Source organism: Cervus elaphus, chromosome 33 (genome assembly GCF_910594005.1).
Source record: "Cervus elaphus chromosome 33, mCerEla1.1, whole genome shotgun sequence".
NCBI lineage: Eukaryota > Metazoa > Chordata > Mammalia > Artiodactyla > Cervidae > Cervus > Cervus elaphus.
Genome location: NC_057847.1, coordinates 39,131,594 through 39,153,920, shown reverse-complemented (window position 1 = coordinate 39,153,920; position 22,327 = coordinate 39,131,594). Strand labels below are relative to the sequence as shown.

General features: G+C 42.6%; 1 protein-coding gene across 2 annotated transcripts in view; it reads right to left on the bottom strand.

The window, feature by feature from the left end:
- The window catches only part of LOC122688661 (CD302 antigen), a 114,364-nt gene extending 106,513 nt beyond the window's left edge, over nucleotides 1-7,851 (bottom strand). For both annotated transcript variants that reach the window (XM_043894825.1, XM_043894823.1), the window contains exons 1-2: nucleotides 7,649-7,851; nucleotides 1,928-2,299 (exon numbers count right to left, since the gene is read on the bottom strand). In XM_043894825.1, coding sequence (XP_043750760.1) covers nucleotides 1,928-2,299; nucleotides 7,649-7,742 — 466 coding nt within the window. In that variant the 5' untranslated portion in view covers nucleotides 7,743-7,851. The remainder of the gene's footprint in view (nucleotides 1-1,927; nucleotides 2,300-7,648) is intronic.
- Nucleotides 7,852-22,327: the final 14,476 nt, after the last annotated feature.

Here is a 22,327-nt window from a genome sequence, read left to right as displayed (position 1 = left end):
CCCTTCTCAGAAAAACATTTTAAATGCATAAAATAAAACACATAGGATTATAAAGAAAACTAGTTATATTGAAATGAAGGCATTTAGGGGACTGAGGGAATTTATAATTACAACTATGTCCATCAGTTAGGAGAAGACAGAAGGAACCCGGCCAAGAAAATTATTGTTTCTGATCTTTGAACAAATATAATGAAACAAGCTAAATCCAGTTCAAAAGGCAATTTGCTTGGTTCCATGTTTTCTCTTGGCTGCCAAGTGAGAGGAAGGCTTTTATAGCACAAAATTTAAGCTTGCCATTTTTAAAGTGGTATCCAAAAAGCAACTGCTTTTTAAGGTTAGGAGGAAGGTGGCTAGCAGAAGCAGACTTTTCAACTACTCAAGGGTCAAGGACTGAAGAAAAGGAAAACCCCATCTCTGATTCTCAGACATTTCCCATAACAGCAGAACCTGACATCTCAGAAGCTGCTGCACCCTCACTAGGAAATGGAAAGAGGGGGTTCCTCCAGGAGAAAAACCTGTTCAGGTACAAGAAAGATGGGGGGTCAAATTTAGCTTAAGAGAAGAGGAAAAAATCTCTGTAAAGCTATGTAAATTTACAAAGAAGAGCACACATGAGATAACAATTAAGACAAAGATAATATAATGGAACATATATAAATGTATATAGGTAGATACCCACACATTCAACATTTGATATAATTTAGAGCAACATAATGGAAAAAGATTTGCTTGCGTGAGAGCTAATTTACATTTGGAGGTTTAAAAGATAAACCTACTCTTTCCTTTTAAACTCAAAAATTCATTATAACCGAGTCTCTAGACTCAAAGTTCATGATCAGTGCCCCCAAAGGCAAAGGAGACAGTTCCAGACATATGATGGTATGACATACAACTTTTTGACTTCGTGACGGTATGAAAGTGATACCTAGTCAGTGAAACTGTACTTTGAAGTTTGATCTTTTCCTGGGCTAGCAATATATGGTACAGTCCTCTCTCTGATGCTGGGCAGCGGCAGCCACAGCTCCTAGTCAGCCACACAGTCACGAGGGTAAACAACTGACACACAGCCATCTGTTTCTCACTTTCAGTACCGTATTCAATAAACTACATGAGGTATTCAACACGTTATTATAAAATAGGCCAGGCTCTGTTTGAGGTGGCTTTTCCCAACTGTAGGCTGATGTAAGCATTCTGAGCACATTTAAGGCAGGCCAGGCTAAGTTATGATATTCATTACAAGTGTATTACATGCATTTTCAACTTATGATATTTCCAATTTATGATGGGTTTATTGGGACAAAACAACATTGTAAGTAGAGGAAGATTTGTATTCATATACTTATTTTGGAGGCAACTGAGGAAAAAGTCCACTCTTATAATACTGAATCATAAATACAGTGTGATAGCCATGCCAAAATAAAAAATAAAGCCACACAATACTCTTCAAGTTTTTCCATTACATCCCAATCTGCAGACAAGAAAAAAATTCATTTCCTTTTTTTTTTTTCCTCTTTCTTCTTCTTCATTTTAAACTTAGAATAGAGTCAACCTTCTTACGTTATTTGACTTTTATCCTGTGTAGGGGACTTCCAGTCACTCTAACATTTTCTTTTCTCTGGAATTCAGGATGTCATCATGGAAAGTACATATGCTCAGAAATCAGAGCGATTTCAAACCCCCGGGTGCCACAGAACGGCTGTGAGACCTCTGACAAGGCACCTAACTTCTCCTACCCTTCCCTGTGAAAGTGGGCAAATAGCACTGACCTCATAGACGCCCCTCAACATTACTACTGAGTGCCTGGAACTAGAGGCCAGTTTATTTGACTCACCAGTGTATGACTCTAAGTGTGATCAGAGGTACACGTATAAGGCCACTTGCACCAAATACAGCAGCAAATAAGTCAGAGTCCCTCTCCAGGACTCACCGTGGTAAGGCTGGGCACACAAGCTTTCCTTTGAGCCTCCTTTCTTCCAGACATCCGATGAATTTGTACTTGCTATGGCGTGTCCGCCCTTCAGGGCCAGCTGGTACTGGGCAGCCCCGTAGAGAGAGTGGTGCTCACATTTCCACCACAGCATGGCACTGGAGTCGCAGCTGAACATTCTCAAGGAATCTGCGGGTTTGGTAATATCTAGGCCAAGACACTTCTGGGACTGCAAATGAAAGAGCCGATGCTGGGACACCCACTTCCACAACATGTCCTTGGTTTCGTCACAGTCCTTTGCCACTATCCAGTCGTTCAGTGGCGTGATGCACTTGCCTGTGTTTTCATTGACGATGCTGAATGGATCATCACCTGAGACAAGACAGGCAGAAAAGACATTTCAGGATTCTGAATTATATGGCTCATGTGCCTTGGCCCCGCTTGCTAAGGGGAGTGAGTCTGAGCACCCCCAGACTGTTAACACCCTCCCAGCTGTATAAACTGTAATGTTTTGCACAAGGCTGGAGGACAGTGGGGGCCAGAGAGGCAGTTCAGTGTAGGATTAAGAGTGTGAGCTCTGGGGCCAGTTTGCTTGGCTTCATATTAATAGTTTGCTCTGCTACTTATTGGCCGTGTGATCAGGGCGTCATTTACCTGCTGCGCATCAGCTTTTTCCTTTGAAAAACAGTACTTCACAGGGTGGATGTGAGGATAAAATGAGCTCAAACATGCAAAACACTTAGAATAGTATACATATTTGTTATTGTCATTCAGTGATATCTCCTCCTTATTTAATGAGATGAAGAAGCTCCTTAGAGCTTCTTTAGATAAGTGGCCTGTAGTCAATGAAAAATATTCTGAACTCTTTCAGGACACAATTCTGTCCTGCTTGCACTTTGGCTACTACAGCAAGGTAATTATTACATGACATTAATGTGTCTGAGAGGAGACTGGGTAGAAAAGTGGGATAAAGGGATAAGAGGCGATGGAGGTCTGGGTTCTGAGTGTAGGGAGACCTGTGGCCAGCTCCACCGTCACACCTCCAGGAGGTGACAGGAAGCCCCTGGGGAGGGGATGTGGGCACTGACCATCTGGACCACTCAGGGAGGTAAAACCTGAGCTCTAGGAACCACCTAACTCACAGGATTCAAGACCCAGTAGGTGTGGACAAGGGGAAACTCAGAAGGAACCAGCATGAGCGGTTACTTCAGGGCGGGATCTCCCTGAGTGTTCTCTGGGCAGTTTTGCATGAGCTGGGGAAGACCTCAGTAGTGACAGAAACTGAATTTCTGTTAACCTGGTAGAATAGGACCTCAGAACAAAATTTAACTTGATTTTATGAAAATAAGGTAGTGCACTGTTTCTTGAACACCTGAGTCTGTAGAGCAAGATTCACATCTGTTATAGCAAATTACAATAGTACAATTTGGTCAGTGCTTTTACAAAGAAACATTTTGTGAAGATATAGCACAGAACATGTTGATGACCTTAAACAGTTTAGACAAACGTTAAGCCATCTTTGTCAATGAACCAAAGGGTTCTGGAGAAGGAGCTGTAAAATTTTAGTTCCCAAAACATACTTTCATTTTGATGCCAGCGTCACATTCAGTGGTTTTACTAACACTAAACACCTTTTCTAATAATAATTTATAGGCTTGCATAGTTAAAAATTCTTATACTAAAGACTGGAGGGGAAAGTTCACTATGCAAATAACACCTATATGTTTAAGTTCAATTCCAGTTTGAACTTTGGACAGAATTTTTGCTTGTTTTAAATAGCAGTAGCAGCACCAAGAGAAACAACAGGAACAACAAGAACAAACCCTTTAAAACCTTAAGCTATTTCCACTTTCAAGTTGCTATTTTAAAATATTGCCTAGGGTTGCAGTTAGATCTGTTTGAATAGCAGCTTCCATCCCTCATTCTTCTTTGACATCACTCTGCTGTTCCCTATCTTACAGACAGAGTTTGGGCAGACAGTTAACCAAAAAAAAAAAAAAAAAAAGGAAAACATATTATCGTAGAAGATTATCAGACCATGATGTAACTCTTTCCCAATCTATTCCCTCTCACGTCTCTTGTGCTCCGGAGTATCAGGTGCTATAGCAGAAACAAAGAAGTCGGCTTCTGCAGGAGAGGGGGCAGTGCACCCCTGCTGGAACTTTCCCCTCTCCTGCTCTGAAATCTCCCTGCTCTCCTTCCTGAGCACTTTGCTCTGTGCTCTTTGACCCAAGATTTTCCAAGTTGCCTTTGCAGAATCCAATGGATTAGCTACAGCGCTTAGAACAGTGGAGAGAGCAGCAGAATAAGGAGTTAGGGGTCCTAGACCGAAGATCTACCTCTGCTTCTGGTTAGCTGGGACACCTTGGGGAATTCGGTTAATCTCCCCAGGGTCTTCTCATCCCCAAATGTGAGATGAAAGCAGTAGAGTATAAAAATCTAAGTTACTTCCAGTGCTAACACCCTATGCTCCCACTAGTTCAGTTTTCCTAGCCTTGCAGGCTTTACAGGTCTCTGCTAAGTTCACTGCATATTGCTTTTGAACAGATGTCCACAACTTTATTACATCATGCTGGTAGCATTTTAGGTCATTTGAGTTCCATCTGTATTGGGCATGTGCACTTAGGTGACAGTGCTGCCTTATAAGTACTCTGGAAGAGAAAAAAAAATTTACCCTTTCCCATTTGCTTCCCTGGTAACTTAGACAGTAAAGAATCCACCTGCAATGTAGCAGATCCAGGTTCAATCCCTGGATCGGGAAGATTCCCTGGAGAAGGGAATGGCTACCCACTCCAGTATTCTTGCCTAGAGAATTCCATGGACTATAGGAGAGGGTTCCAAAGAGTCAGACATGATTGAGTGACTAATACTTTCACTTTCATTTACTATATGTTTAACTTCTAGGACACCCATGGACTTAACAAGGTTGTAGAAATTCTGAAAGACTATAGGAGAGGTGTGGAGTAGCTATGTTGAAAAGGAGTTGCCAAGCTTCTAAAATCTACAATTGTAGATACTTGTCTCATTCTAAATCTATCTTCTAACCACGTATGTAATATCAATGCTTGACATCTACTGTGATCACTTAGCTAATACATTAATTATTGATATGATTTAAGGAAACTTGTTATTAGCCTTCATATATAATGTGTAAGCATTCATACATAATATATAACCTAGGAAGAGTCTTGTAGTCTCATGATAGTTCTTTATATCTTTCTTTACCCTTACAAAGAAGCTGTTCAGTCTGCTCCAGTCTTGTGACCCTATTGGGAAAGTAGGTTGGGGTGGGGGAGGTCTGGAAAATGTGAAAATAATTTAAAAAAATTTGTTAAATAAGGGTCTATGAAATATATCAGAAACGTATTACACTTTCAAACGGTGATTGCAGAGCAATTTATAAAACAGATTCACTACTGATAGCCTTATATTGTATCTTATTCACTTTACACTGGCCCTAAAGGGAATTTTAATATTTACCCACAAATACAATATTGGGACAAGTCTAAAAGATAGAGGTCGATGAAAAGAAGACTCATTACCTCATCATCCCTAGAGCACTTTTAAAAATGTTTCTTTATATAAACATTCTACTGGTGTTTAAGAAGAAATAGCTACATAGCATTATCATAAACTGAAAACAAATTTTTAGACCATCACAGGAAAGCTCTTCCTTACTGTCTGATTATTAAGTAACTCTTGTGTTACAAGACCCAAACCAAACAGCTTTGCACATTTCAAAGAGAAACTGGACTTCAACATTTTGTAACCCACAGACACATGGAGAGGAGATGGTTTGGGAAGGCAAGAAGGATGAAGATTGCAACTTTTTTAGTTTCAGGGGAACTTCCTGAGCCCACACTGTTAAGCATTTTCTGGAGTTGCTACTATATTTGCAGAATGTACACTAGGAGAGACCCAGAAGTCTGGCTTTGCCAGTTCAAAAACAGTCCTAAAGTGATGGTTGGGTCCAGGGCAATGTACAAGGAGTCAGAAAGTCATAGAATTCAGATTGGGTGGTGTGGGCTAATGAAAACCTCAGGAGTCTCTGAAAAATTAGTGTACTTCAAGCTGCTAGCCCTCCAAGGAGACAAAAAAGCTAACTAAGCAATTGGCATCCTCCCAAGGACACAGAAGTACTTCCCCTGCATCTGAGTATTGGAGACCGCCTGCACAAACCTAGCTGCATACATGTGATGAAGCACACACCATCACCAGCATCATGAAGCTGACATAGTGCCAAACAAGTGGCTGAGGTTTCAAAATCCCAGTGCTTCCCTCAAGAGGGCCACAAGTCTGACTGGAGCAAGTGCTCAAGGTGGGGAAGGATGCAGGAAAACAAACACCTTTGAGGACCTCCTGCAATAAGAATGGGATTAAGTTAGTGCTCTTTGCTCTTGGTTGATGAGAGAGGCCAGGAATTGCAGAGATTGCAGAAATTAAGAAAATCTTGAGTTCTATGGGGGAGACAAAAGAGATAAAGCAAATGCAGGTGGAGACCAAGTTTAGTGATTGAAAGTCTAGTGTGTTTCCACTACAGTTAGCTGCTGCCATGATCATCTTCTCCCTGGATTATGGGGGCAGGCAAAACAGAATTCTCACAGCAATAAAGGCCTTTTGGTAGTTCCCAATATGGGGGATCAAAGAAGAATGCAGAAGGGTGAATCAAAACAAGGTCAGCGATAAAGTTCTTAACATAGATAAGATGATGCTACTCATGATCTGAACAATCAGACAGTAACTCAGCTTAACTGCAATGAAAGTAAATACCATAAGCAAAGCGAAGTTTTTCAAAAACTCCCTTGACCATCTTTTACTTCCTCATTCTGACATGATGACAGAAGTGATAGGTGGGGACAGCTCACTAATTGTCTATGAAGCAGCCAGAGGAAGAAATCAAGTCCTCAGCACACCTTTTGCCAAGGCAGAAAGAGAGATTAAAAGCAAACTCCGGGTGCTGCCAAGGGGAGGCGGGTGGGGCAGGCACTGCTCACAGCATCAGCTAAGGGTGTCTGCTCCTCTTCCTGCTTCTCAAGTGAGAGGCAAGAGGTCTCTGGGCAAGCAACCTGGGCTCCACTGCGGGAACTTCGGCCTCTGGGGTGGGGGGTGGGGTAAACGTTTGGAGCCCGCTAAGCCAATTAGAAGAAAAAGTCGCTGCTCGAGGCATTGGGGGAGGGCATCATATCAGAGTCTTGGCCATAGTCATTGTAGGAGACATGGCTTTTTGACGGGCACCACGAGCAGACTGAAGTCAGAGAATCGCGGTTTCATTCTGGCGCTGTGAGTGGAAAGCTCCTGAGTGGCCAAGTTGACCAAGGGGCGAAGGAGGGCCAAGACGGCGGGATGCGGCGTGAGGTGGGTGAGTGGGTGAGTGAGGGGGCTGTTGAGAAGCCCTAAACCCTAGCGAAGCAAGATTGTAGAGGAAAGGACGAGGAAGGAGCGGGAGTCTCGTTCAGAAAAGACACTCTGGGTGCCTCCCCTACGGTGGACTCCAGGCCCTCCGCATGAGAAAAGCCCTGCGCCTCCTCGGCCCACCCCGTGCTCCTCCCGGACTCCGGAGGGTAACGGAGCGCCTTCTCCCCGCAACCTCCCTTCCGTTCAGCTGTCCAGCAGAGGTGACAGGACCCCGGCGCGCAGCCCGAACCCGAGCCGAGAACAGTCGGCCGACCCGGCGGCGTCGAGGTCCCTAGCCGGCCGGCCGACGGACGCGCCCGCGGTTACCTGAGCGGCCAGAGGGCTCCACCAGCCCGAAGCCCGGGAGGAGCAGCATGAGTAGCTCCGCCGCACGGCGAGGGGTTGCCCAGCGCGTCCTCATCCCGAGCCGGCCCCGGCGCTTCAGTCGGGTCTTCGGGGGCACGCGGCACTCAGCCCTCCGGCTGCGCCAGGTCAGCCCCTCCACCGCCTTTGCCCCCAACCCCCGGCCTCCCGGGGCGCCCCGGGCCCGCCCCCGCCGCCCTCGGCCAATCGGATCAGCCCGTCGCGGGCCCCAGGGCGAGGCGGGCGGGGCCCGGAGGTGGCGGGCGGGACGCCGGGCTGGAAGACTGCGCGTAAAGAGCGCCGCACACCTGCGTTGGGCTGCCCGCCTAGGCTGGAGAGCGGAGCACCGCGCAGACTAGGGGGCCAGGGGGAAGTCCTGGGCCCCGCCGCTTCTTCAGTAAAGTTGAGGAGACGCGGCACTGGCTGGGACTTGGCACCGCCCTGGTGGGTGGTCTGCCTAACACACCTCAGTTAGGCACCGGCTTCTTCCTTTCGCGCAGCTGGCCTGGAAAGGCACCCGCATCCCCTCGCACCCGAAAGAGCGAAATGTGCACCCATCCTGTTGCGACTGTGGTCGAGCCAAAGAATTCAGTCGTCCTTGGCACCGTCCTGAGTATCTGATAGTACAAACAAAGGTGAGGTGATGGGTCAATGCGGTTGCACCCGCACTTGTTGAAGTATTAAAAGCAAGAGCTGTTTGAGTGACCCTGTAAGACTTCCAAGGATGACTAAGTCGTATAACTGTTTGGCCTTTACAAGTAAGCTCTTTTCTTAATAATTAAACAACAATTATAATCCACTAGAAGTGTGGAAGTCTGCCTCCAAAACTGGTCATTGTGAGAGCAGACTTTATCCTCAGCTTGTGGGAACTGATATCATTATAAATAGGGTGATCTGAGTTGCCCGTGTACCAAGTCTCTTCAGTCGTATCCGACCCTTTGAGATCCCATGGGCTGTAGCCTGCCAGACCCTCTGTCCATGGGGATTCTCCAGACAAGAATACTGGAGTGGGTTGCCATTCCTCCTCCATGGAATCTTCCTGACCCAGGGATCAAACCCTAGTCTCTTACATCTCCTGTACTGGCAGGCGGGTGCTTTACCACTAGCACCAACTGGGAAGCCCCAGGCTCTCATTATAAATAGCTATCATAAATAGGGTGATCTGAGTGTGGATATGAATGTCCTGTATTTTTAAACCTGTATTTACTGAGTGCATTGTGTGTGCCTGGGATGACCTTCCGCCCTCCCCACAGGGTGAATTCTTCCAGAAGGAGGTGAACAGGAAGTTTACCTTTTCCGACTCCAACCACCAAGGCTTTACTGATGGCTCCCATCTCCTTCGGCCCTGTTCTCTCCCCAGGCCGTTGCCTTTCGGTTCAGTGTGTATATTGAGCACCTGCCAGCACAGGAAGCTGGGCCCATCCCAGCATGAGATCAAAGGAGGACGCCCTGCCCGCTCCAGCTTAGTGAGTACTGGGGGAGACTGAGGCATGCTCAGTTAACTCAGGGCAGAATGAGTAGGGAGACGCCACAAAGGCAACACCTCAGCTGGGCCTTGTTGTTGTTTTGTCTCTAAGTCATTCCCAACTCTTTGCAACCCTATGGAATGTAGCCTGCCAGGCTCCTCTGTTCATGGGACTTCCCAGGCAAGAATACTGGAGTGGGTTGCCACTTCCTTTTCCAGAGGATCTTCCCGACTCAGGGTTCGAAGTGGGGTCTCCTACTTTGCAGGCAGATTCTTTAGCATCTGAGCTACCAGGGAAGCCATGGGGAATAGGTAGACACTTGACCAGGCACAGTTGGTGGGAGGAACATAGTGACAGAACGGAGGCAGGAAAAGGCAAAACAGTGTCAGAAGACAGTCAAAGAGTCTAGTGTGGTCGACCTGCGGGATGCAGGTGTGTGTTGACAGAAGCTGTCGTTGGGACCTAAGTGGAAATGACAGCAGAAAGGTGAGGTGTGGCTACTTTGTGAAGTGCCTTGAATGTGATATTAGATGTTGACTTGATTCTCTGCAGAACAGGCTGTGTAAAGTTTTGGGTAAGGCAATCTGTTGCTGCTCGGATTCCCTCCACGCCTGTGACTGCTTACCTTTCTCATCCTGTCTAGCTTGGAGCTCCTTGAGAACAGTGATCTGATCTTCTTCATTAACACAGCACCAGGCCTGTCCCAGAGTGAGCTCTCACTGAATATTAGTTTACTTTATTAATGAATGCCTGGAGTTAGTTTAGGGCTGTGTGAGCTCCAGCTTGCACAAGTTTATCAGCTGACCTCACTGCCAAGCCTCAGGCAAGTGAAGGCTTCTAAACAGTTTGAAATATGCCACCTTTCCTTTACTCACATCCTTTCAGTGCTACCTGCTTATAGCAGGGATTGCTAAATGGGAGTTCAGGGGGATCGTGGTGAACCCCTGAAATTGTATGCAGCTTTATGAATACAATTTCCTCCTTTTCCTTTTTATTTTTCGATAAAGAGGGGTCCAAGGCTTTCTTTGAGAGTCTCAAAGTCATTCCTTCAAAAAAGGAAGCAAATTCCATGTAAGATAAAGCAAGCCCCTCCGTGACCCAATCCTTTGTCTTTAATTACCTCCTACGTCACTCCTTGATTCAAGCAACCTGTCTAAATCTGTCCTGCCTTTTCCTAGCTCTGCCCATATATTTTATTTTCCCCTATCAGGAATGCCTGTTTTCTCCCTCCCTTGTCTTAGTTTTCTGCCTCTCCAGTTAAGGCCCTGCTCAAATCTCATGTTTTATATAAAATGTTTCTAAGACGGTCTCTAGCCCTTGGGGATTCCAAACATCTGTATAACGTACATTCTGTTCATTTGGTACTTAAAGCATGGTACCTCCTGCAGCTGTTTTTTTCTGTAAGTACATGTGCATAGACATTCCACCCAGGTTATAGATCCTAAACAAATATTTATTGTCTATGGTGACAGTAGAAACAGTGTATCCTTTAAGTCTCAACTTGAATGTCATTTCCTTGAAATCTTTCTTGACTCTGCAGGCTGGTGAGCTTCCTCTGTGACAGGTTCTCAGTGCATCCCACATTCATCTTGATAGCACTTAGCAACAGCTGGATTAAATAATTATATGCCTGCTCATTTGTTGAATGAATGTCTCCCTCCCCAGGCCACAGGATCCTGGATGTGGTGACTGTATTTATTTTAGTCACTTCTATGTTCCCAAGTACTTAGCCCATGAGATCCTGAATGAATAAAAGAATAAATACCTGATAAATACCTCATAAAAGATGAATGAATAAATAAATAAATACATGGGATACTCTGTATTTAAAAGACAGAGTATCGCTTGTCTTTTAAATACATGGTAAATGCCTCTTAACGGAGAAGGCAATGGCAACCCACTCCAGTGTTCTTGCCTGGAGAATCCCAGAGACAGCGGAGCCTGGTGGGCTGCCATCTATGGGGACACACAGAGTCGGACACGACTGAAGCGACTTAGCAGCAGCAGCAGCAGCAAATGCCTCATAAATGATTCAGAAAACAGGAGGTCTAAGTATTTAAAAGAGGGAGAAGTCAGCTAGCATGAAAGGGAGGGTCTGCAGGCCTTGGATGAGTACCATTCAGTAGATAGAGGGGAACACTCTAAGCTGGTGCATGATGTGAGCAAAATAATAGACATCTGCCTCTTGCTGGGTGCCAGGCCCTTTTGCAGAGCATTTCCCATGCGCTCTATTATTTAATAATCATTCTATGAAAGTGTTACTATTATCCTCACTTCACTAGTATTTGTTACTATTGTCTTCACTGTGGAAACTGAAATAACACAGACAACATCAGCAACTTGGTCATGGTCAGTAGCCATAGTGAAAGTACCAAGACTACATAAATGTGTGTGATGGTTACTGCTGTTTTCTTCCCATTTACAATTAGGGAGAGGGAGTATGAACTTTTAGGACCTCTAAAGTCCTGTTTTTAATTATGAAGTGTATATCATACTTAAAAAAGAGTAGCTATGCTTGTGGGCCTCCACCTTACTCCCACACAGAAATAACACGCCTCTAAATTATTGTTCTTTACACTTTTCCATATGTGATTCATTCCTTAAACAGTATATATAACTTTGTGTGTTTTTGAATTTTATGTAAATAGGATCATTTAAAGTTTTTTCCTACTTATCCTTTTTGGCTCAAAATTACACCTGTGACATTCATCTGTGTTAGTGTGTGTAGGTACAGTTAATTCATTTTTATGTGGTATTCCATCATAAGAATAAAGCACACTTTATCCATTCTCCTGTTAGTAGACATTTAGGGTAGGTTTTAGCTTGGTGGTTTGCGGTCCTTAGCAATGCGCCTATGAATGTTTTTGTACACAACTCCTGTGCACATTGCTGGATTTCCCTGGAGGATAAATCTTAGAAATGGAATCGCAGGAGCACAGAATATGTTCAGCACCAATGTTATTACCATGTCACTGTGCTCTCCAGTCTGCATGCCCAGTGATGTGCACACGTGTTCCCACTGCTGAACATTTCCATCAGCACTTGGCTTTTTAACATTTTTGGTGTGAGGTGAAATGGTATCTGATTGTACTTTAAAGTTCCATTTCCCTAATTACTAACGCGGTTGAACACGTTTTCCTATGATTTGGTTATTTGTGTTTCCTTTTCCAGTACTTGTACAGGTTATTCATTTGTTTTCTCTAGGATCCATCCCCTGCCCTTCCCCGCCTTGACTCCCAAGGGGCTGCTTGCATTGCTTGGGTTCCCTCACCCACTGTCCTCTGATGAGGTTCAGCTAATGGGAGTTCCGGCAAGAGATAGAAGTTTGGGATGGGGAGGCCCCGAGGTGTTTCTGTCCTCTCTGCTTTGCCACTGCATCTAGCAATGCTGTGTCTCCTCCGTGGTTCCAGTTCTGGCCTGGAGGTCTCATCCTTTGTGGTCCAGTTCCCACCAGAAACCCCTGTTTTGTTTCCAGCTCCTTTTGGATGGTTCCTTCTATAAGGTTCTAGTTCTATTGAACTGCCTAGCATGGGTTCTGTTCTCCTTATTGGACCTTGGTGACACTGATTCAACTTACCAAAAATTGTACCTGAGACAGTATCCAAAAATAAGTAAGAGGTAAACAAGAAAAACTACAAATGGAGCGTATCTAACTGCATAAGGTGTTGTGGTATAGGAGATCCAACATGGGATGCATTTAAATTGATGATGCCCACAGATAGTCCCAGGTGTAGTAAGAGGACCCAGGAGGCCAAGGCTTGGCCTAAGAATAAATTTTAAACAATCCCCACTACACTTTGATAATAAAGATCTGCGCTTATTCCTGGTCATAACTAAACTCATGAGAACTAGTTGTGAACAGAGACATCACCGTGCAAAGATAAGGTTATAATTCATCCACTTAAAAAGACAAACAAAAAAAAAATTAAACAATTCTTCTTGTTAAAGTAAACTGAACTTCCTTCACAGACATTATAGAATTCTCAGATGAGAAAATGTTCTGTTAGGGTGTGTACAGAACATTGACACAAGAGGCTGGGCAGACAGTTGACAACCAAAGTTGACTTATTCACTTGCTCAGCTTAACCTCATGCACAGATAGCAAGGAATTGTGGAATTACAGAGCTTGTAATGATCTTGGAGTCCATTATCTGCCCTCTCATTTTATAGATGAGGAAACTGAGGATTCAGAAGGTGCAGTGACCACTGTGGATATGAGAAAAATTAAAGAGGTTATTTGTAGACCCCTGAGATTCATGGGAAGAGTCCAAAACATGATGAAAGCACCTTATGGCTGGTAAGCTACTTCTGACTGGGGGTAGAGGTGAAATTTGGGTGTGAGATGGTGGTGCAAGGGTGGGTCACAGGTCAAGAGGATGCTGATGTTGGTAGGAGTGTGTACCTTGTAGGAGTGTGTTGCAAATATCAGTGGTGTGTTTTGGATAGGGGTACAATATCCCAAGCATGGTGGGAATTCTCTAGGAAACATTTTCATCAAAGACGCATGCTTTGAATAATAAGGAAATAATTGTCGTGGTACAAATGATTTTCTGGATGTGGAAAATGTGATGAAGGGATAAGTTTTGACTTTGCCAGAGACATGTATTCACTGTGTTTTGTCAAACAAGCAAGAACTGAGGTGATGTGTTTGCTTTTACTTATGTAATTGGAGGCTCTTTCCTCAGGTTTACTAAATCCATTGCCTAAATCTGTTCTAAGAAAACAACAGCTCCAGTGATAAATAACCAAAGCTCAAGAGTCCTTGCTCCTCAGGGAAACTGATCAGGTTTTTGTGCTTTAGGACAGTTATTTCCCCAACTTTAGCAGAAGATAAAGAAGGTCAGGTTTTTCAGCTTTGGAAATCAGAGGTGATCTGACCATATACCAGAGCTGACTTATAGCCCAGGGACAAAGTTCAGAATACCTAACCTGTTAGTTAAGGGTGAAACTAAGAATGCTGGATTACTAAGTTTTAGAAATCTTTGTAAATTGTGTCATAGTGAGAATCCTACTAAGAAATTTGAGTACCAAAAGGTATGACGCTGTGACATTACCAGTTTACCAATTTTACCTTCTATTTGCGTTTTGCCAACTTACTTATATCTCCATAAAGAAGATGGTTCAAACTGTTTCCTCTTCAGGGCCAGTTCTGTCTCCCGCTGGGCCTCCTCCATGGAGAGGAACGTGCTTCTTACTTTGCTGATAGGATTTGTTGTTGTTTAGTTGCTAATTTGTGTCTGACTTTTGCAACCCTAGATTGTAGCCAGCCAGACTCCTCTGTCCATGGGGTTTCTCAAGCAAGAATACTAGAGTGGGTTGCCATTTCCTCCTCCAGGAGATCTTCCTGACTCAGGGATCAGATCTGGGTCTCCTGCTTTACCACTGAGCCCCCTGGGAAGCCTGCTAATGGGATAGAGGTCACTTGATGTTAGTTCACTAGGTCTCTATTTTTCTTGCTATAAACTTATCTTTTTCTCAGCCTTGGAAGAAAAGCCAGCCTCCCTTTTCTTAACATATCTGTGCTTCTAATCCTAATTCTCTCCTCTTTAGTATTTTTTGTCTCTCCCTGTCCATGAATCTGAGGAAGAGAGACTCTGAGTATGTTTAAATTTTTTAAAAAACCTTTTTTCTATAGAATGTAAAAACTACACCCAAAGTATAGACAACTGCTGTTCCCATTTCTCTCCTTTGATGTTTATCAACACCTGACCAGTCTTGTCTCGGTCTGTGCTCTGACCCACTCTCCACTCTTCACAGATTATTTTGAATAAAATCTCAAGACATCAAATATTTCATCTGTAAATATGTTGGCACACATCTCTAAAAGGTGGCTCAATGGGTAAAGAATCCACCTGCAATGCAGGAGATGCAGGAGACGCAGGAGACTCGGTTCAATCCCTGGGTTGGAAGACTCCCTGGAGGAGGGCATAGCAACCCACTCCAGTATTCTTGCCTGGGAAATCCATGGATAGAGGAGCCTGGCGGGCTACAGTCCATGGGGTTGCAAAGAGTCAGACATGAAGGAAGTGACTAGCACACATGAACGCACTAAAAGATCACATAAAATACCCAACCTTAGTACATCATCTCACCTAAAAACATTGACAACAATTCCATAATACTGTTAACATTTCCCCAATTAGCTTATAAATGTTTTGAAACTTAATATATTTGAAATAGTATAGTGAATGTCCATGTAACACTACTTAGGCAAAAGTGTATATTTCCAGAAACCATCCAGAAACTCTCTCTGTGTCCCCCCCGCCTTTTTAAGTCACACATATCTCCCTTCTCTCTAGAGGTAGCCACTATTTGCATTTTCATGGTAGTAATGTCCTTGATTTACTTTATAGTTAGAACTCTTACAAATAGACCCCTTTAGGTGTTGCCTGTTTCTGAACTACATACGGATGGGTTCAAGATCTATGTATTTTTTTGTATCTGATTTATTTTATTCAAAACTGTGTTTGTAAAATTTATTCACATTGTTGTCTGTAGCTGTGCTGTTTTTCATTTTTATTGCTATGTATGTCCCATTGTATAAATATACCACAATTTGTTTATCCACTTGATGGATGTTTCCAGTTTTTGACAGTATTAGTCTTTCTCTGTTTGATTAATTTTGCAAAGCATAGTACTCTCTAGGTCCATCCACATTGTTGCAAATAGCAGAATTTTGTTCTTTTTATGGCTGAGTAATATTCCATTGATATTGGAATATTACTTTATCCAATATTTATTGTCTTTATCCATTCATCTGTTGAGGGACATTTGGGTTACTTCCATGTCTTGGCTATTGTAAATAATGTTGCTGTGAACATTGGGATGCATGTGTCTTTTCAAGTTAGAGTTTTTGTTTTTGGATATATAACCAGGAGTGAAATTGCTGGATTATATGATGTTTCTGTTTTTTGAAGAACATCTATAGTGGATGTTGTCTATTGTGGCTGTACCAGTTTACATTCTCACAGTGTTCAAGGGTTCCCTTTTCTCTGCTTCCTTGACAATGTTGTAATATATTTGTAGATCTTTTCTAATTTTATTTACCCACACAGTATGCAAGATCTTGGTTCCCTAACCAGAGATCAGACCTGTGCCCCCTGCAGTAGAAACATGGAGTCTTAACCCCTGGACCACCAGGGTGTGACAGGTGGTTTTCTGACAGGTATGAGATGATATCTCATTGTGATTTTGGTTTGCATTTCTCTAACAATTGTCAATGTTGGGTGTTTTTCATGTGCCTGTTAACCATCTGTTTGTCTTCTTTGGAAAAATATCTATTTAGGTTTTTTGTCCATTTTAAATTGTTTTTTTATATTGAGTTGTATAAGCTATTTATATATTTTGGATATTAATCTCTTATTGGCCATATCATTTTCAAATATTTCTCCCATTTAGTAGGTTGTTTTATTGATGATTTTCTTTGCTGTACACAGGAGTGTCCTGCCCGTCGTTCTCTTCTAGGAGTCCATGGTTTCAGGTCTTACATTTAGATCTTTAAGCCATTTGAGCTTTTTTTTGTATATGATGTAAGGAACAAAGCTTCTTTCTTAACTCTAATACTTATGAGCAGAGCAAGCTGGAGGGTTCAAAATCTTTTCCCCCACACCTTCCACAGTGCATCCCAAAAGATGGATGAGAACTAGAGAAGCTCCACACCAAAAAAAACAGTGGAGATGAATTAATAATTGATGAACACATGATGAGGAAACGGGTGGCCATGTGACTCCTTGGGTACATGCATGAAACTTTTTCTGAAATATACAATAAATAGGAGAGAAATTGCTAGATTAAGATTAAGGTATGTGTACTCAACTTGTTTTAATGTTGCCAATTGCTCACCAAAATTGTACCAATGTGAACTCTCAGTTTCCATTGTTCTATATTGTCATCAGCAATTGATTGGGCATTCTATGTTTATTGCCTTTTGAGCTTTTTCCTTTGTGAGTTGACAGTTTTGTTTTGCTATCTTTCTACTGATTTGTTTGTATTTTTCTTATTGGTTTTTAGGCGTTCTTTATATATTCTGGATACCAAACCTTTATCAGTTATATGCATTACATATATCTTTTACAGATTTGATATGTATCTTTTTTCTTTTAAGGCATCTTCCAGATGTTTTGAACTTTAACTGAATTAAATATATAAATCTTTTCCTTTATGATGAATACTTTTCACTCTTGTTTAAGAAATCCTTTCCCACTTGAAGATCATAAAATTATTCTATATTTTATTGTACACACAAAAATTTGCCATAACACATTTAAATGTTTAATCCACCTGGAGTGTATTTAAATACATGGTGATAAACTTTTCCCCCTAAATTAAATTAATTATTCCAACAGTAACTTTTTCTCATTGATTCATTAGTGCCACCTCTGTCATATATAGACGTTTCCATAAATTCAAAGGACAGTATCTGGGCTATGAATATTGCTTCATGTAAAAAATTTTTCCCCATCTCTGCACCAATAGTGGCACATTGCTTTTTATATATTATAACTTTAGAATAAGTCTCAGTTTCTGGAAGGGAGAACATCCCACTTCTTTTACCTCTTCAGAACCATCCTGCCCATTCCTTCCCCTTTGCTCTTCCATATGAAGTTTAGAACCAGCTTGTTAAGTTTCACAAGAAACCTTATTTGGCTTTTCATTGCAACTGCACATGGCAACCCTCCCCAGTGTCCTTGCCTGGAGAATCCCATGGACAGAAGAGCCTGGCGGGCTACTGCCTATGGGGATCACAAAGAACTGGACATGATTGAAGTGACTTAGCACATAGCACCATGTCTTCTGGACGCTGGTCTTTCTGCTTTGTGAATATGATATTGCCCTCTCTTCATTTTGATCTGAAAATTTGTGTCGATCTGAATGCTAAACTGAGGGATGTGTACCCAATTTGGCAGTTGTTTGGGTTCCACTGAAGGATTTTGAGTGAAAAGACTGACATGATTAGAACCTTATTTTGAAAATATTGGTCTAAGAGTGCTGGCAATTTGATTGGAGACTAGAAATACAGGACTCTTGCAAAAGTCAAGGGGGAACACTAATGCAAGTCTGAACTTTAGCAGGAGTGGTAATGGAGACTAAGATAAATTTGAGAAACTTTTCAGAAACAAATAATTACTTCTTTTTGAAAGAAAAAGATCCACTTGGGCTCCCTGCTTCTCTTTTTAAGGACAGATGAATGAGAATCTCTGAAAGAGAAAGAAGGTAAGACTTAAAGGAGTTACCTGTGGTAAGGGAAAGTGGTAATCACAGGAATGAGCCCTTGGAGTTTCCTATTTCCTGCCCCCCACCCCACGTTTTTTGGAAATCGTATCCTTCTTTTAGGGCTTCCCAGGTAGCTCTCGTGGTAAAGAGCCTGCTTGCCAATGCAGGAGACTTTGGAGATGCAGGTTCAATCCCTGGGTCAGGAAGATCCCCTGGAGGAGGTGAAGGCAACCCACTCCAGTATTCTTGCCAGGAGAATCCCATGGACAGAGGAGCCTGGTGGGCTATGGTCCATAGGGTCACAAAGAATTGGACACGACTGAAGCGACTTAGCACATGCTTCTCTCAAGTCTGGTTCAAAGATGTAGACCTCTTCCTTGAGGCCAACCCTGATTTCATCAGCTGGAATGAGAATACATAACATGTTTTCCTTTGTTTTATGATTATGCCCATGCTCACCATCCCCATAGGAGCAGGTACCAAGTCTTAATGGCTTTTATTCCCTGCTCTCTGGCACAATTCCTTTTAATACAAAGAAAAAGTCCTGTCAGGCAACAAAGAGTAATAGTTCAAGAATAAAAAGTAAAACCTTCATTTGTCCCCTAGAGAACACTGGTTTTTTTCCCCTCCCTTTTGTGGGTAGAGTTTGGACCATTGTGCTGTGTGAGGTCATCATGAACAAATTTGGGTAGAGGAATGTTTGTGGACGTTTCTCCTCATTTCCTTTAAAAACACTTTATATGTTTTGTGATTTCTTTCATTTAATGACTGTTTTGTAGTGTTATTTTATATTGTGATGTCTGTGTGTGAGTTAGGATAAGCATCAATAGTTATTGAGTATAAAGGAATTTTTAGTATTTTATTATTCTTATAGTTAAATGATTTAATCTGCAAATCATCTACTAGGTGGCTGTATGCAATTTACAGAATGAATGATAGATACCTAACAATTCAAAAATTAAAAGCAGAATACAACCGTAAGTAAAGGTGTACCCTTGCTGCCTTGTAAATAGCTGTCATCAGTTTCTTCCCCATGTGTGGTCAGACTTCCCCTGTGAGTGAGTTAATGGAAAATTAAGGAGACAGCATTCTCATGTAAGGTTCTTAAATGTGGTTCAACCTCCAGTTGCTCTTAGTGGACGAGGTGATGTGGGTGGGCGTATGTGTGTTTGCGTGCTCGCACATACCTGTCGGTGTGCTTTCCCTCTTGATACTATACTCCCGTTTGTTTCTTGTGTCTTCGTCTTTCACATTTTAAGGTGCTGCTTTATGATTGCAATTGACACATCGTCATTTCCATACTATTTCCACCCCTGAGAGCACTTTGGTTTCTTCAATTTGACATATGCTGTTTGCAATCATTGCCTTTACTTGTTATCACCTTGCCATACATATGCCCAAGAGGCATTATCCAGATAAATATGAAAGTGTTCTCAAGGGAGCTTTCTAGCTCTGGGATTCTGCTTCTTATGTCAGAGAGGCTCCCAAAGCCTACGGCCAAGCCCCTGATAGAGGGTGTGCACAGGTTATGATGCTCTCTGTTCCACATGACCCTGCACCTCTAATCACAGCTGAATAGATCAAAGATCAGCTTCTGCCTCACAAACAGCCAATCTCTACATGGCTTAGCAGAATGTAAAATGGCTTTTTCTTATTTATGAACATAAGCCAAAATCCATAAAGCAGGTTCATAAGAAGGGCAGATTGAAAACTCCCAAAAGGAAAATATGAAATGCCTTTTCTGAGATTGGCTCCCCAAAAGCAGTCCCTGGGATAATTGTGTGAAAGTGCCCTGATGAAATGAGTCTTCAAATAGAATATAGAGTTTGTCTTGCTGTCATAGGACCCTTGAGATAGGAATTTTTCCTAGAAAAATCTAGAGCAATGGGGACATGGGACAAGGTTGAAAGGAGGACAAACAAGGGTGGGATGTCAAGCAAAATCTCACAGAAAGTAACTTGGTAACTATTCTGTAGAGAGGTTTGGAGACATGAGGATCCCATCACAGACAATCCTATCAGGGCTGAGGGAGCTGAGGTATTTGTACTCCTATACTCATCAGTCTTGGGCTGAGAGCTGAGACTAGGGTGGGGATATAAATGAACAGACATGGTCTGCTCTCTGTTAGATTCTACAGGCCTGGTGTGAGAGGTTGCTCAGGAGGTATGATTGTGAATTGTGGAGCCAATCAGATCCTCTTGTATCTGGGGATAACAAAACACAGAGAGTTATCAAGAATTCAAGAGGCAGCAGGATCCATGAGCAAGAAGCAGCAGAGAGAATTGAAAGGAATAGATGCAAAGGTGTACAGAATTCTTTGTATGTGGGCATGTGCCCTGGTTTCACTCACTAACTCATTCCCTTGGAGAAGTGGTCTTTTATTACTCTGTTTTCTTTTATTCAAGTAATTTTTAAAAATCTGGTCATGTTACATGACTTGTGGGATCTCAGTTCCCCAAACCAGGGCTTGAACCCAGGCCTCTGCAGTGAAAGTGCCAAATCCTAACCCACTGGACCACCAGGGAATTCCCCCATCACTGCCTTTTGTAATAACAAAGGTATCTTGAGTACAAAGTAAAGGTGACAGGCGTGATTCTCCCAACAGAAGAACCAGATGGTCAAATCCTCAGGTTCAGCTACTTTATTATTCTGCTTCTGATTTCCCTTTTCCTCATCTGTCTATGTCACATGAGGTGTGGATTTCACCTAGAAGAACTCAATAGATTATTAGTGAACTTATTTTTCTGTGATTTTCAATATGGGTTGTGGGTATCTCTGGTGAATTAGTCTAGGGGCTAAAGGTGTTTTTGTAACACTTCTCTCCCTCACTGGCAGGGCCAGCTTCGTGGTGGGCAATAGGTAGTTGCTACAAACTGTGTGACTTGGCACCAATCCTTGAACTACAAATACCTCAGCCTCTGGCCTTCCACTCAGCCACCCCGCCCCTACCTACACTGCGCCACCACCCTCCCCCCGCCCCGCCCCCCACCCTGCCCATTTATTATGCATTTGGGCTCAGCAAATTGGAGTGGTTAAAATGAAAATGTTTTCTGGAAACAACCCATATTGGTTAATCTAAGTTCATATGCTCATGTGCAGTGATGTAGCTGAAGAATTGTAAAGCAAGTTTCATAGAGCAATGGTTCCTTATAATCTAGGATAACTCTCAAATCCATCTTAATAGTGAGCCTAGCTGGAGAGAGGATTTAGACTAGATAAAATTAGCATAAGAACTGCTCGCTTACTGGTTTTGAGGTGGGCATTTTTTTCTTCCCAGGTCTGGCAACCTTATCTCTGTGTTAGACATTTTAAGGAAATTGGCAAGAAGTATTAATTCCAACGATTCACATTAGTTAGGTATAGATGAAATCAGGGGAAAGGAAAATGATTTACAAAGTCAGTATACCATGTGAAAGGAAAACAAAAAACAATGCAGTTACTCTTGAAGCCCATTATATGTGGAGTTGAATTCAGAATGGCAGGTAATCTGGGTCTTCCCAAACCAAATAGCCAGCCTCAGGACACTGCATGTACCCTGCCGCACCAAGATATCCACTTTCAGTTGTGATAGCTTCTGGAAGCTCTCAGGAGTAATGATGATATGACTCCATTAAATTTTTTAAAAAGCAACAACATTCATTAACATTATTGAGCACCTACTTTGTGCTTTGCTTTACTTTCCTTATCTATAAAATGGGGCTAATAAAATCACCCATTTCATAATGGGGTATTGTAACAATTAAGTGGGGGAGGCAGATTAGCACCTGATACAGTCCTAGTGTGTAATCACTAACATTTATTATTATTGTTAGCTACTCATTACTATTGGAGATAAAAATAATAGAGAAGATACAGTCCTTCTCTTCAAGTGGCTCTGAGCCTAATGGGAAATGAGACATGTGAACAAGCAGTTACAGTTTAGGAGGATTCAGTGCAACAGGCTTCCCTGGTGGCTCAGACGGTA